The 16,284-nt window shown below is 38.7% G+C and overlaps 1 protein-coding gene across 3 annotated transcripts in view; it reads left to right on the top strand.

The window, feature by feature from the left end:
* cep89 (centrosomal protein 89) overlaps positions 1 to 11,307 on the top strand; it is a 97,870-nt gene extending 86,563 nt beyond the window's left edge. For 2 of the 3 annotated variants that reach the window (XM_067402256.1, XM_067402260.1), the window contains exon 20: positions 10,906 to 11,307. In XM_067402256.1, coding sequence (XP_067258357.1) covers positions 10,906 to 11,212 — 307 coding nt within the window. In that variant the 3' untranslated portion in view covers positions 11,213 to 11,307. The remainder of the gene's footprint in view (positions 1 to 10,905) is intronic. The other variant, XM_067402258.1, reaches the window with a different exon arrangement.
* The last annotated feature ends 4,977 nt before the right edge of the window (positions 11,308 to 16,284 follow it).

The raw sequence follows: 16,284 nt of genomic DNA, 5'->3' as shown, positions 1-16,284 counted from the left end.
TTTATGAAAATGTAAAAATATAATTGTTTATTTTATAATAATATATTACAAAACATGTTTTACTTTTAAACTACAAGAAAATCAAAGGCAAAAAATGTCAACATTTCAATTTTAGGTTGATATCTCAAAAATGAGCTTTTAGTAAGATTTTGTTTGGGCACAGTACCAAGCTTTTTCACTAGATGACATCCAAGCTCCATTACTGACCATTTAAGGGCACCTCCATTTATGGTTTGAGTGATCTGAACCATATATTTCCATATTTTCATACATTTTATGAAGTAGACATCCTATTTAGAAGTAGTATGTGCAATTTGGCAGCGGTGCAGATGGCGGCGGTGTGCACAGGTACAGCAGCTCTGAGCTCTCTCGACTGCCGTAATGTGTTTTCCTGGTGATGTTTCTATTGTGCATTTTCTTGCACATCAATCTGGCTGAGGCACTAAAGTACAGCCGTGCTGAGCTCAACACTGGGGATACATGTCGTTTAACTGCGGACTTGTTTTTTATCCCTCCTGAGATCGTCAGAACACATTTCGGGACACTCGCAGCAGCAAGACAGAGAAGGAAACGCTGCGAGCAGAGGCAGAAGAGAGGCAAGCGGGCCGGCGTGTTAACTAGGCTAAAGACTCACCCGTTTAAGCCCGCGCTCCCTACCATCTTCCTCTCTAATGCCCGATCAATCCGCAATAAGATGGACGAGATTCAACTGTGACTGACAACGCAGAGGAATATAGCCAACTGTTGCAGCATGATCTTCACGGAAACATGACTGGATTACACCACCCCAGACACGGCTATCAAGTTAACTGGCCTTACCTCCCACTGAGCCGACAGAACAGATGATCCAGGTAAGAAGATCAGCGGAGGCCTGTGTATTTACATTAACAACTCTTGGTGCACAAATACCACTGTAGTTGAAAGACTCTGTTGGCCTGACGTGGAGTTCATGCTGCTTAAATGTAGGCCATTTTATCTCTCGAGAAAATGTTCTGTTGTGTATAATTGTGCTGTGTATATTCCCCCCGACACTAATGCTAAACTGGCTCTAGCACAGCTACACAACAGTATTGATAACAGCCTGGCTGCACACCCCGACAGTGTCTTTATAGCAGCAGGGGATTTTAATCATGCTGACTTGAAGTCTGCATTTCACAAATACCCACAACCAGGGGAGATAAAACACTGGATCAAGTATATACCATTGTGGCCAATGCTTACAAAGTCCAGGTATATCCTCATCTGGGTTCGAGTGATCATATCTCCCTCCTGTTTCATCCTCGGTATTTACCCATTATTAAGACTGCGGGGCCCACAGTGAAGCCAGTTAGAATATGGAAAAAAAATGCTATCCCTGAGCTATAAGACTGCTTCCACTACACAGACTGGGATGTTTTCGGTGACCAGGAATTACTAACACGCCAGGCCCTTGATGATACACTACAGTTATGGATTATATAAATTTTTGTGTGGACAGAGTAACATCCTGAAAGCTGATCCATGTTTTTCCCAACCAAAAATCATGGATGACTCATGATGTTCAGATGCTAATTAAAGCCAGGGATGCAGCCTATAGGTCTGGAGACAGAGAGGCCTACAGTACAGCCAGGAGTGCTCTTAGAAGGGGCGTCAAGTCCCTTCAAGGCGTCAAGGATTATAAAAGGCGGATTGAAGACCACTTCAACATCTCAACAAACTCCCGGCAGGTGTGGGAAGGAACAAGAGTGATAACAGACTATAAGTATACATCATCTGCCTCTGTAAATGGTTCTTCCACTCTAGCAGAGGAATTAAACCTGTTCTGTGCCCGATAGGGAGAACAAGGACACATTGTGGTCCCACCTGCCCACCAACGACAACACTGCACCAGTCCTGAGCCTTCATGAAGTGAGACTCTGCCTGGGCAACATCAACTCCAGGAAGGCACCTGGACCAGATGGAGTGCTGGGCCGGGTGCTAAGAGGCTGTGCGGCCGAGTTCGCAGAGGTCTTTACCACCATCTTTAACCTGTCACTGATTAAGTCATGGGTTCCAGCATGTTTCAAAGCAGCCATAATCATTACCGATAATCATGCCAGAATGACTACGGGCCTTTGGCACTTACACCTATCCCTGCCAAATGCTTGGAGCGGCTGGTCGTGAAAAACTTAAAAATAGGCCCTACCAACTGCTTTTGACCAGTACCAGTTTGCTTACTGGTAGAACATATCAATGGAGGATGCTATTGCCATTGTGCTTTACATACTGCTGGAACACCTGGAGCACAAAAACACCTATGCAAGGCTGCTTTTTATGGATTTCAGTTCAGCTTTTAATACAATCCGGCCAAACAAACTCCTGCTGAAACCGTGTAACCTTGGACTGAACAATTCATTATGTAATTGGATTCTGGATTTTTTAACCAACCGATCACAATGTGTGAAAATAGGCGAGCACGTTTCAAACACCGTACACATCAGCACTGGTGCCCCTCAGGGTTGCATGCTCAGCATAGTACCTTACACACTTTATACACATGACTGTTCTACCTCTTCCCCCACTAATTACATCATTAAATTTGCAGACCACACAACTGTGCTTTGCCTCATAACAAACAACAGTGAGATGGCACACAGGGAGGAGATTGAACTACTGGCAGGATGGTGTAAAAAATCTGATTTGGCTCTTAACATCAAAAAGACAAAAGAAATCATAGTTGACTTTTGGAAATCAAATCATCCTGGACATTCCACTCTCTACATTAATTGAGAGGCAGTGGAGAGAGTGAATAGTTAAATTCCTGGGTCTTACTGTGTCGGAGGATCTGTCCTGGGGCAGTAACATCACCTCAGCTGTAGGGAAGGCCCAGCAGAGACTCTTTTTCTTGAGGAAGTTGAAAAGAGCCAAACTCCCTCAGAGGCTCATAATCCATTTTTATAACTGTGCAATCCAAAGTGTGCTGGCTTAAGGGCTGTTAGTGTGGTTTTCTAGCTGTACTATGGCTGAACTGCAGAGGATCCAGAGGGTGGTGAAAAATGATCATCGAGACTGTTCTCCAAGAGATTTCTACTGTGTACACCTCCTGCTGCCTGTGCAAGACATACAACATCATAAGAGACCGGTCACATCCAGCACACAGTCTGTTCCACCTTCTGCCCTCGGGTAGGAGGTATAGCTCCCTTAAGGCCAGAACCTCCAGAATGGCCAACAGTTTCTATCCCCAGGCAGTCAGACTGCTGAACAAACACTGTCCCCCTCTCACCCACTTAATTTGTCGTTATTATGCACCATTTTCCAATAACTGAAAAACTGGACTTTGCTTTGCTGCAGCACACTTAACCATACACATCTTTCTGGTTACTATAGTCTATCTATCTTATGTATTACATTCCTTATTTGTCACATGTTGTCCGAGTTATATATTGTGCTATTGTAGATCTTTTGCACTTCGTGAAATCGAGTGATGCTCTAATGTAACCTCGTTGTATTTTTACAATGACAATAAATGTAATTATTATTATTATTATTATTATTTGATTTGAATTCAACCTCTCATAAACACACAATTAGAACATGTATATGCATTATAGCTCTGTTGTTCTCTTATGCTACGCCTTCTCACAATATCGTTGTATTAGATTATTAGATTGTAATTAATACATCTTCATTCTACATGTTTATGTGGTTTATTTTGATAGGTGAACTGTCTTTGTAGTGTTCAGAGAGGGAAAGCTATGGGTGATTTTATTTCCCCCCCCCTCCCCCACCTCCATCGGGTGTGTTCTTAAATATTAACAATAGAGAAAGACAGCGATTTATAGTGGAAAGCTGAAAAAAAAACTATTTTTCTGCACTTAACTGAATTTTGGCAAGATATTTTCAGAGATGATCGAAAAGATGTTATAGAATAATAATTTAATGAAAACCCAATTTTGACAAAAAAAAAAAAAAAAAAAAAAGACATTCAACCTATTTTTTGACTTTGAAAATGTTCTATCGCGATATCCGATGGGTTTTCCCAGATCGGATCACATTTATATATTTTATGTACTACTGTACACCCAAAGCGCTTTACAATCATACGTGGGGTCTCTTCTCAACCTCCACCAGTGTGGATCATCCACTTGGATGATTTGACAGCAGCCACAGTACAATGGTGCCAGTGTGCTCATCACACACCTGCTTTAGGTATAGAGGAGAGAGAGTGATAGAGCCAATTCAGTGGATGGGGATTATTTGGAGGCCATGATTGGTAAGGGCCAATGGAGTTAATTTGTTCAGGACACCGAGGTTACACCCCTACTCTTTTACGAGAAGTGCCATGGGATTTTTAATGACCACAGAGAGTCAGGGCCTTCAGGGACGATGCTGTGACAGGGGATAGATAGCTTGCAAGTGTCTGCTCCACCTTAGGCATTGCCCTGTACCATGCTTTTTCAACCCCATAATCGATGAATAGTTTGAGACATGGGGGCTGAAGACACTGGCAAAAAAAGGTTTCCTTGACGATCTCGGCACCTCAGTGTGGAGATCGTGAAAAAATGGTAGGCGGTTTCAATTTACTAGGCAGTTAGCAAGTTTTTTTTTTTTTTTTTTTTTTTTTTGGCCCTGTCACAAATTTCATCCTAGACACTCATGGTCTTCCTACAAGTCTGCATTTTCATGACGTAATTAAGCTTTGGCTGTCGGGAAGAAGTTTGCTGCAGAGCTCACAGCACCTAATATCACTGCCTCTTAAAAAGGCGAGCCTCAACAACAAAGAGGCTAAAGGAGAGAGGCTAAACCTTGAGAGCCACAGGGTTACCACAGCCTTACTTTAAAACTATTAAAATGTAAGGGAGGAAACTCAAACCCTGGTTAGGTAAATAATTCTCTAGGATCTAAGTTTTTTTTTTTTTTTTTTTTGCTTACTCTAGCAAGTGAAAAATAAAGCCAGAAACAAAGAGAAACAAAGCAATGCAAATATTTATAGTGAATGGCAGATAAGAAGGAACGCCCCTTAGGTGAACCTCCTTGACTCGTTAGTATTGTCAACTCACATTAGACTTAACAGGTCAATCAGGCATTTAATAACCCATACTTTAGGGATGCAAACCCCTACTTCATAGGAGGGATAATCTGCCCTGTTTAGTTTGCTTTTGCATTACCCGAAGAGGAGAGATGTTATTTCTCCTCAGTCAAAATCATTTATTGTCATGTGTACAAGTTACCAAGTACAATGAATTTTTTTTGCTCCATACTTGAATGCTACTCCACAGACTAGATAGACATCACTGCTATGTACAAAAAATATACATTCAAAATATACAGAAATTACAAAAGATAATAAAGTGACATTTATGACATTATGAAGTGTCCAGTATTCTTACCTACAGTAACACTAGCATAAGTCTTAAACATTAGTGTTAGTTAAACATTAGTGTGTGTTGAACAGTCTTGTGGCATTGGGAAAGAAACTATTCCTGAATCTTGTAGTGCATGTTCGAATAGTCCTGAGCCATTTGCCAGAGGGCAAAAAATAGAAAAGTGCTTGTGCCAGGTGACTGTAGTCGTTCATGATGCTCTTTGTCTTCTTGAGGCACTGTAATGTAGATGTCCTCAACTGCTGGTTGTTGTATGCCGATTATTTTCAGAGCTGTTGTAACAACCCTTTGTGGGACTTTTTCTTTCCTTCCTGTGAACAGCCACACAATCATGTGTAAACAAGGAATACAGCACCGGGCTAAGAAACGCTTCCCTGTGAAGTTCCAGTTCTGAGTGTCAGTGGGGAAGAGATTTTACTTCCAGTCCGCATGCACTGGGTTCGGTTGGTGAGAAAATGCAAGATCCAATTGCACAATGTGGCACTTAGTCCCAGATCTAGCAGCTTGTAAATCAGCTTGGTTGGGATGAAAGTATAAAATGCAGAGCTATAATCCACAAATAATAGCCTCACATAGCAGTTTTTATTGTACAGATGACTCAGTGGTGTGAATCGTGTGTAAAATTGCATCCTCCATTGATCTATTATGACGGTAGGCAAACTGCAGTGGATCTACAGTGTTTGGGATGATGTTTTTTTGTGTTGCAGCACCAGCCTCTCAAAGTATTTCATTGCAATAGGGGTTAACCCTCTGGAGTCCGAAATATTTTCTGGGCCCTGCAGGTGTTTTGACAAACACATTCGTGTTTATTTCCTTTACATATAACATTTTCATGGCTGAAGTCTAGATTGTATTCAGCACAAATTCTGCTACAATAATATGTGAGCAGCATATATGTATTGTAGTTTTGAGAAAATTACGTTTATGCATGGTAAGTGAAAAAAATATATTTAAGTCACTGAAATAAGGCCATAACACTTTTTGCCTCTCCCTGCACAGTATATGGATTTTACTTTTGTTTTTTATTGTATATATTTTATATTTGTGCAAATAAACTAAAACCTAAAACCTAATGCCCATACTGAATATTTGTTCACAAGACTTTTGAGAAATGGATCTTGTTGATCTTGCAGAGTTTTTGCTTCAAAACAATGTGAAAATCATCCTTCCCACTCATTCAAATAAAACAATATATTGATTTCAAATATGTAAAACATGTTTTATGTCAGAAAGGCTGTATGCAAGGAGGCGTGAATGATCATGAATACTGATTTTTCACTCCTGGAAAGACAATGACCCCTCCCCCTAATGGCAGGTGAATCAGTTGAATGTGACTGTGAGGGAACTAGAAGAAAGAATGTGAGAAGATTTATTTATTTACTTAAATACTGTATTTAAGCATAAACCTAATAAAGTAATTCAAATAATACTAATTTTACTTTACAGACAACTTTTATGGGAAAATGCAGGTGGCCTATAACTATAAATCTTTAGAAACAAACACTTCAGTACACTACACAAGAGGAAAACATAGATTATCATGTTTACTTCAAATGTATTCATATTTTTTACCCAAAATAGGGTGGTGTAAGCAGCAATGAGCTATCGCTGTAGCTCAAAAAAAAAAGAAAACCCTTTGACTTATAAAACATGAAGACAAACACATGACTGCAACAATATATGGTTTAATATATGGTTTCTTCCATCGTGGGAATTTTAATAAGAATAAAGTATATTCATAATGCACTGCTAATCGACATAGCATTAATTACAGTATAGAATACTGCAAAATAATATACTGTCAGCCTCATTCTGTGATAAGAAGCCACTTCTGATCCCAAATGGAAGTCATTTCAAACACTCGATTCACGTTATGAAGTGAGTTTGGAGTAAAATCATGTAATGTTTGGCGGATTTTGCTTTTCAAATGCACATCATATGTGACTCAAACTCACAGCGTTTGCAGAGATGGAGCAGCATTTACTGAGCTGACCAAGCCGCTCTGATCACACTGCTGCTCCTCACTATGAAAAATTATTGTTTATCACATTATAAACATATGTTTCAGCAGATATCCATGAATTGGATTTTTCTTGGGAGTTGAGCTCTTTAAAGTGTTGTTAAAAATGTCCATAAACAAAGCAGCCAGTTGCGCACTGCATGTTTTTAAAACGCATCCTGAAATTCTATCTGGACCAGTGCATCTCACTTAAAACGACGGTAAAACGAGTCATGCAATGCTGCGGGAGCTCGCATTAGAGGGTCTTTATTTACGAGCTTGAAATGTGGATAGAACATGTTCAGTTCATCATGGAGAGAGTCACCTGCAGCCTTAAATATCCGCATCTGTGATTTTTAGTCCATTATGGTTTGAATCCCCTACCACATCTGATGCGCATCTTTACTGCATTTAAATTGTAGTTCGGTTTTCCTACTGTATTCCCGTTTTGCTCTCGTGATGTCTTTACCAAACTGCTTTTTATTAACCACTTCCCTCAGATCTTGTCTCTTCTTCCTCGTGTCCCATTTCCTCTGCACTCTGAACGCACTGGTCATGTGTAGGGGTGAGTATCTTTAGACACCTCACGATCCGATTCTGATTCTGGGAGTCAAGATCCGATTCCAAAACAATTCTTGATCTACTTTTTTTCCCATATTAATTAATTAGTTTACCGACTTAAGTAAATTAAAACAATTGTATGTTTTATGTTGAATTTTAAACTAACTTCAAAACATACAAACAAGTAGCACATAATAAAGAGGAGCAAAGAAACACATTACAAGCAATAAACAAAGAGTGGTTTCAATATTTAAGATTGTCTGAATGTTTTCCATTCAAGAACTATGAGTGATTTTTCATGTTCATCTTTACTGTTGTTTGATTGTTACTATGACATCATAGACAGCAGGAGACCTAATAAGCCTCTTTTGAAATGTGATGTGGTTTGTCCTGTCCGTTTAATCCCTTAAGACATAACTGGCTGTGTTTAGTTTTAATTAATTTTGTGTCATAAAACCATTTTGACACGCAAGAACATTAAACCACTTACACGGAGTTGTGCACAGCCGCATGCGTCAGCACTATTCACTCTTCACAAACAAAGCGTGTATCAGCATTTGAAATTGAAAGTAGCCTTCTTTTAGTGAGTTCCATATTTTAAATATATAAGTCCACTGCATTCCAAACAACATAAATGATGACTTCGTAGAGCATTTGTAAGGAAAATACAGATGGCCGTGACCGCGCACTGCAAGTGTAACATCACGTCAGTGCGCATCTCTCACAGCGCATCCTGTGCAATGAAGCCTGCGAATGTCCTTGTAATTCGCTTCAACCTTTCTGAACTTTATGAAAGATTATTTTACAGAAGGTTTGAGTGGTGTATGTGTGTGAGGAATTGGAAGCAAGCAGAATACGATGTTTGAAAGCACACTCGGCCTCATCAAGCATCTGGATAAAAACTAAGCGCAGAATCAATTCTGAAATGGTCAGAATAGGTCCAGAATCATTGGAAAGAGAATCACAATGCTTTTTTTTCTTTCTTTTTTCCTCTCCCACTCCTAGTCATGTGTGTCCTCAGATGTCAGAAACCTGGGACACGGAGGCACACACTTGCTAAAATACTTGCTAGGATTCTCCATTTTAGATCCTGCCTTCACCATGTACTTACAACACAACGGCTCCTGAAGACAAAAAAGCTGATGATGTGTACTACGGGCACCCTCTTTTACTTACGATCAAATTGGAGTGTTTTTACATATGCTTCAGACACCGGTTACACTGATGGCGTCCCCATAAGGCCTATCCAAGATGCAGTGTAGAGTTCCCATTGGAAAAGGAATGTATTTGATGATCACATGTTCACACACAAACATGTTTCATTCTGTTTCTGAGGTATGTGGTGTCTGAAGCGGTATGAGAGAAGATGGGTTTGACCATGTCTGCTCAACACTGCTTACGTTTGTCAGAGATTTTGTGTATTCAGGCAGGCAGAGGAGTAGATGGCAGCTCAAAAACACATCTTAATAACGGACTAGAAACCCGCAAAGTAAGGGCAGTTACAGAGATGACTCGCCACTTTCCACACAGTGGGAGACAAAGAGACATAGAAAGCTTGTCATAAACCTTGTGTGTGTGTGTGTGTGTGTGTGTGTGTGTGTGTGTGTGCACGCTTTTGTTTATATTGCTTTGTGGGGACCAAATGTCCCCACGATGTAATATAAACCTGAGTTCCCCTACATCGTGGGGACCAGCCACCCACCCCACAATGTAAATTAATTAATAAAAATACTAAATTATGTTTTTGTGAGAAAATAAAGGTGTGCACAGTTTCCTGTGATGGTTAGGTTTAGGGTTAGGGGTAGGGTAGGGGGATAGAAAGTACGGTTTGTACAGTATAAAATGCATTGCGGCCTATGGAAAGTCCCAAGTGTGTGTGTGTGTGTGTGTGTGTGTGTGTGTGTGCTTTTGTTTATATTACATTGTGGGGACCAAATGTCCCCATGATGTAATATAAACCTGAGTTCACCTACATCGTGGGGACCAGCCAGCGGTCCCCACAATGTAAATGGGTTTATAAATCATATAGAATGAGTTTTTGTGAAAAAGTAAAAGTTTGCACAGTTTCCTGTGAGGGTTAGGTTTAGGGGTAGGGGCAGGGTAGGGGGATAGAATGTACAGTTTGTTCAGTGTAAAATGCATTGAAGTCTATGGAAAGTCCCCACAATTCACAAAAACAAACATGTGTGTGTGTGTGTGTGTGTGTGTGTGTGTGTGTGTGTGTGTGTGTGTGTGTGTGTGTGTGTGTGTGCATGTGGAAGCGAGGATGTGCGTCAACAGATGGTTGGGCTAATTGATCTATAATTATGACAGCTTAAACCCCTCCGCCGCTCTGTCATCTTCTTCGTTCTCTCTTTCTTTTCATGTTTGTGCCTTAGCACATTACCATTTAATACCTGTTATTATTGCACAGCTGAGCCTTCAGAATCCTGGTGAGTGAATCCACTGTTAGAGGTTACAAAGCAACTGAAAGGTCACAGCGTGTGTGTGTGTGTGTGTGTGTGTGTGTGTGTGTGTGTGTGTGTGTGCTTTTGTTTATATTACATTGTGGGGACCAAATGTCCCCATGATGTAATATAAACCTGAGTTCACCTACATCGTGGGGACCAGCCAGCGGTCCCCACAATGTAAATGGGTTTATAAATCATATAGAATGAGTTTTTGTGAAAAAGTAAAAGTTTGCACAGTTTCCTGTGAGGGTTAGGTTTAGGGGTAGGGGCAGGGTAGGGGGATAGAATGTACAGTTTGTTCAGTGTAAAATGCATTGAAGTCTATGGAAAGTCCCCACAATTCACAAAAACAAACGTGTGTGTGTGTGTGTGTGTATTTTGAATGCTTGTGTGTGTTTGCTGGAGTGTATAGCAAGACATTCTCCATTTTTAGAGCACTTGATGGTACAAGAGAGCTTGTATTTAAATCAGGAAAGCCTAGCCATACTGCAATGAAATAAGCCTCTCTCTCTCTCTCTCTCTCTCTCTCTCTCTCTCTCTGTGTGTTTCTCAGAGAAGTGGAAGGTGAACTGGAGGTGGTTTGGGAGGCAGCGACCAGAGAGAGTCAGCGCTTGAGAGAGGTGGTGTTGAGGAGCAGTCCAGCCACCGTGGCTCCAGCCCTACGCAGCACTTCCGGCAAGTCTCCTGCCAGGATCCCCCATGTAGAGGATAATTTGTCCTGCTCGCTGCCCCCTCCCTTCACCTCCAGACAGAGTCGTCTGCCACATCCTTTACAGTGCAGCCCCATGTTTGACTCTGATTCTGACCAGCACCAGAATCCGTCATCTGATGAGAGTGACAAGAGCGGACGGGACTCCTAATAATGTTTTGAGTTCATGAATTAATTTCAATGATTTACCTAAGCTTAATGTTTTACATGTAAAATACATGAAGTCCTTAAAGGATTAGTCCACTTTTAAATACACTTTTCCTGATAAATTTACTCACCCTCATGTTATCCAAGATATTCATGTCTTTCTTTCGTCAGTCGAAAAGAAATGAAGGTTTTTGATGAAAACAATCCAGGATTTTTCTCGATATAGTGGATTTCACTGGGCACCAAACAGTTCAAGGTCCAAATGACAGTTTCAGTGCAGCTTCAAAGGGCTTTAAATGATACCAGATGAGTAACAAGGGTCTTATCTAGCGAAACGATCGGCCATTTTCGAAAAAAATACAACCGTTTATGCTTTATAAACAAAATATCGCCTTGAACATACTTTCTGTTTCCACATTCTTCATAAGGCTTACGCTGAATGTTCTACACCTTCCCTATTCAACTTGCGGAAAAAAACTAAACTGGCGCCACGTTCGTTCCGTAAGTTGAATAGGGAAGGCGTAGGACATTTTAGCGTATGCGTTATGAAGAATTTTTTGTATATAAAGCATAAACGGTTGTATTTTTTTCGATAATGACCGATCGTTTCGCTAGATAAGACCCTTGTTACTCATCTGGTATCATTTAAAGCCCTTTGAAGCTGCACTGAAACTGTCATTTGGACCTTGAACCGTTTGGTGCCCAGTGTTTTCATCAAAAACCTTCATTTCTTTTCAACTGACGAAAGAAAGACATGAACATCTTGGATGACATGGGGGTGAGTAAATTTATCAGGAAAAGTGTATTTAAAAGTGGACTAATCCTTTAAATACACAACCATTCTTTCTCTTAACTATGACAAATGTGCTTTGATGCTTTTTTCCAGCATATATGTGCATCACAGTGTTCTCGATTGTTAATAATGATTATACTGTGGATGGAGAACAGTAAAATGTTTAATCAGCTACTGAGCTCATTTTAGAAAGCGTTTGTGACAGAGCAGTTCCAACAGAGGATGCACAAAATAGCACAGGAAATTCTGTTACACAAGCCATATGATGAATGATTGAGCAACAGAAATCTCTCTCATTCTTTCTCTAGGATGAAGGCTTTGCACAAAAGATTGCACTAAGGTTGTCCCACATAATTTTCTTTAATAAGGACAAAGGACGGTATGCAATAATATAATTTGCATCCATTTTTTTCTCATGACCTGCAGTGAGTTCAAGTGTCTTTGCTGTTCCAAATTATTCCAATTGTTCCACACAAATGAAGATCTTTTTGATGAAATCTGAGAGCTTTCTGTCCCTTTATTGACAGCTATGCAACTACCATTTTGATGCTTTAAAAAGTTCATAAAGAGATAGTAAAACTAATCCAGATGAATTGAGTAGTTTAGTCCAAATTTTCTGAAGAGAAACAATCTCTTTATATGATGAACAGATTGAATTTAGGTTTTTATTCACATATAAAAACTGATCAGCAAACATAACCAGAAGCTCAAGTGAACCTGCTTGACGCACGAGAACAAACCTCATTGGTTCTTGCACGTCAAGCGAACATGCTTGAGCTTCAACTGATGTGTGAGTTAATGAATGTTTATATGTGAATAAAAGCCTAAATTCATTCTGTTCATCATATAAAGTGATCGTGTCTCTTCAGAAAATTTGGACTAAACCACTCAATTCATATGGATTAGTTTTATGATCTCTTTATGAACTTATGAACAGTATTCCAATCAATTCCCAATGGACATAGGCTTGTCCCAACCTACACTACATATTTTTCTCGTGTTTTTTGTCCTTTTCACTCAGACATACATCACAAAAATGGAGAAAATATGATTTTGAATTTTGACTTCATGCTGACTTTAATATCTAAAGGTTTGTTTTTTTTTTTTTTTTAAATCAGCTTCTATATACAACACTAACATGAGGTTCTCCTGAGGAGAGAAATTCTTAATTCCATAAAAAAATATCAGTTCTAAAGCCTAAGCTGTGGTCAGGACAAAACTAGCGAGACTGCAATAAAACCAGACAGTGACACTATTGCAAAACACCTCATCGATTTAAAAAAGTGTCTGTCTGACGGTTGCAGCATAAGGACAGTCCAGTTATTCTCTCCATAATGGCACTGCTCCATTTTAGAGCAAAATTATAACCCAGCAATCACTATGCCCAAAACAAACCGCATTCAGGACGTTTGTTCTAACAGTGTCACAGAGCTGCAATCTGTGCGCATGTGCGTGAGCTCACAAAAGAAAAAGAGCACTACTGGTTAGCAGTAGGTATTGATTATAAATTTCATAGATTAGCAGTTGTGTAGTATTTCAACTGCTAGTTAACGGTTTATTGATTAATTGCAAGACTGCTGTTCATTGGAGCATGTTTTTTATAATATATGTCTGTGGTAGAACGTTTTTGTTAATATCACAGATTTATTTTAAAAAAGAAAATCTCTCTGATAGTGCAGCCCAGTAAACTGGAGAGTTGGAACAGACCTGAAGTGCTTTGGTATATGTTATAAATCAGGAATCTGTTTTTTAGGATGAAAAGTAGGATGACTGTCTGCAAAGAGCTACAACTTTTCACTGGTAAGTGGAAGAAAAGCGTTAGGCGTGTGTGTGAGAGTGTTTATATGCTTATGAGCATGTGAAGCATTGCTCTGCAGGCACAGGTCACTTGTTCCCTTCAACAGACCCAGTGGACTAGGGCTCTGACAGCCGAGAAAAATGACGAGGACATCTTATACTGTTGCTGCGCCTCTAATTCCCTCACAACCAGTGAGCAAAACACACACACATACACCTCTCTGTCTGACTTATTCTCACCCAATTCTGTAAATTCATTCATATTACTCAGACATGTATTACTAGACTACCCTTACAAAAAAGTTTATTCAAGTGTGCTATTAGCATACTTCTTTTAAACTAAAAATAAGAAGGCATACTTTCAGTCTACTTTTTATATACTTCTCAGAAATATACTTTATGTACTTCTGAGAAATATACTTAAAATTGCACTTAAGTATACTTAACTTATACTGACAGAAAAGTCTAAGTATATTTGGCCTATACTTGGACTCAGTCTTTTGATCGAGATAAACATAAAAGTATATTTGTAAAAGTACATCGTTTGAAAATATTGATTTATAAAGAAAACAGATATATTCCTGATTCTGAGTATCTGAATGTTTGTGTAGACTATTCTACTGGTAGTGTACATTGGAATTTAATTCAAATCTACTTCACTCTTTCCTCGCCATTGACTGAATTTTCAGGCTATACAGTAGGGGGCGCTGTTATGCATCTTCTGAAAGAAAACAATCTCCGGATCAAAATGCAGGAGAAGAAGCTGAAACAAGCGATAGAAGTTTACTCACGCAAATTTAAAATAAAGCGATCATCAAACATTAAACGGCATATAAATAAAAACTGCCAAACGTTACTGAATTAGGACTATGAAGCTTTGGGGGTGTTTATGGAGTCGATCTACTCCACCTGTGTTTGGTCATCGTTCTGAATAACATCCGGACATAGTCTTTGACAAAAATGCAATTTTCTCAGCTTTTTATTTAAAATGTTTCCTTTTTTTTTTTTTTTTTTAATGAAACTTAACCATATATAAGTGTTGATTAAAAAAGTATTCATGAAGCTAGAATAAAATGCTTTTAAAATGGAAAGAGTTAAAGGTATATTTCAGGTATAAAAAATAATACCTAAATAGGAACATAGTAGTATACTTAAAGTGCAAAAATAATATATAAAAAGTAAACTATAAGATATGTTCACTTAAAGAAATCTTACAAGTATACTTGCACTAAACTAGTATATACTAGTATACTTATAAGTTCACTTGTAGCACAGATGCAGTAAATGAGAAACATAGCTGTGAACTAGTCGTGTACTTAGTTTACTACTGTTAAACTTATTGTACACTTAAACATATACTTTAATTAAACCAATTTAGTCCCAAGCGGTATTAAAATAGTATAAGTTATAAGTTTACTACTAGTACATTGATACTAGTATACTTATTACATAAAGTATACTTAAAAATAAATACTTGAACATTACTTAAGTATACTTGATAAAATGAACTTGAAGTATACTTCTTTTTCGTAAGGGTAGTAATACTAGACATTTCGAATTCCTCGTTTACATTTGAAGAGTTTCGTTGCAAAACGAGATAACTTCGTTTTTAACATTTGTCAAAACATGTTTATTATTATGTTATCATGTTATTATTTTGTTTTATGGTGCTACTGTATTTTTTTAAGTTATGAAGGTTTAAATTAAAACAAACCAACTGCAGTTGAATTGATATTAATCGGAATGCACAACCCAAAAACAAGATTTTTGAAAAATTAAGTTATCTCGTTTTGCAACGAAACTCTTCATTTACAACTTGATTCCAAAACGAGGAATACAATAGTACAAGTAAAATGATGCACATTAGAATGACAGAACTGGCCTGTTTCATCAGTGGAACTAATAGAAGATACGAAAAGTAGTGCTGCCATCTGCTGGACATTGTTATTAAATCAGCAAGACTTTCAATTAAACAAATGTCAAAAACCCTGAGTAACTAGAAATACAGTTCAAAAAGAGCACTTATTCAACAATATAAAGAAAAATACAGTTTTAGAGAAACACAGGCCTGATTTATCTGCAAAGTTCTGATGAATCTGGCAGATTTTGTGACAGGCCACCAAGATAAATTACATAAACATCACAGTATTTAGTCGGACTCTGAGGATTTCAAGATCCTGCTGAACAGTTAAGCCTTTGAAAAGTTTAGGAGCTGTCCTCTGGGATGGTCTAGAGTTATAGTTTGTTCCTTATCTAGGTTAACATCACAGTGTAAGATCACCTGGGTCCCTTTCAAGTGCTCAATCACGCTATTGTTGTGTTCTTGTGAAAGGAGATTTTCTAAAGCAAGCTGTTATTACCATGACTTCATGTAATTTAATGCAGACTAATTTAATAACATTACTACATCACATCCTGTGGGCTGCCCCTTACCATTGTAATCATACAAATTTTTGTTGTACAAGCGTAATAAATTTGAATATGGG

This window comes from Chanodichthys erythropterus, chromosome 11 (genome assembly GCF_024489055.1).
Source record: "Chanodichthys erythropterus isolate Z2021 chromosome 11, ASM2448905v1, whole genome shotgun sequence".
In the NCBI taxonomy this organism is placed as follows: Eukaryota; Metazoa; Chordata; class Actinopteri; order Cypriniformes; family Xenocyprididae; genus Chanodichthys; species Chanodichthys erythropterus.
This window is presented reverse-complemented; position numbering and strand designations above follow the sequence as displayed.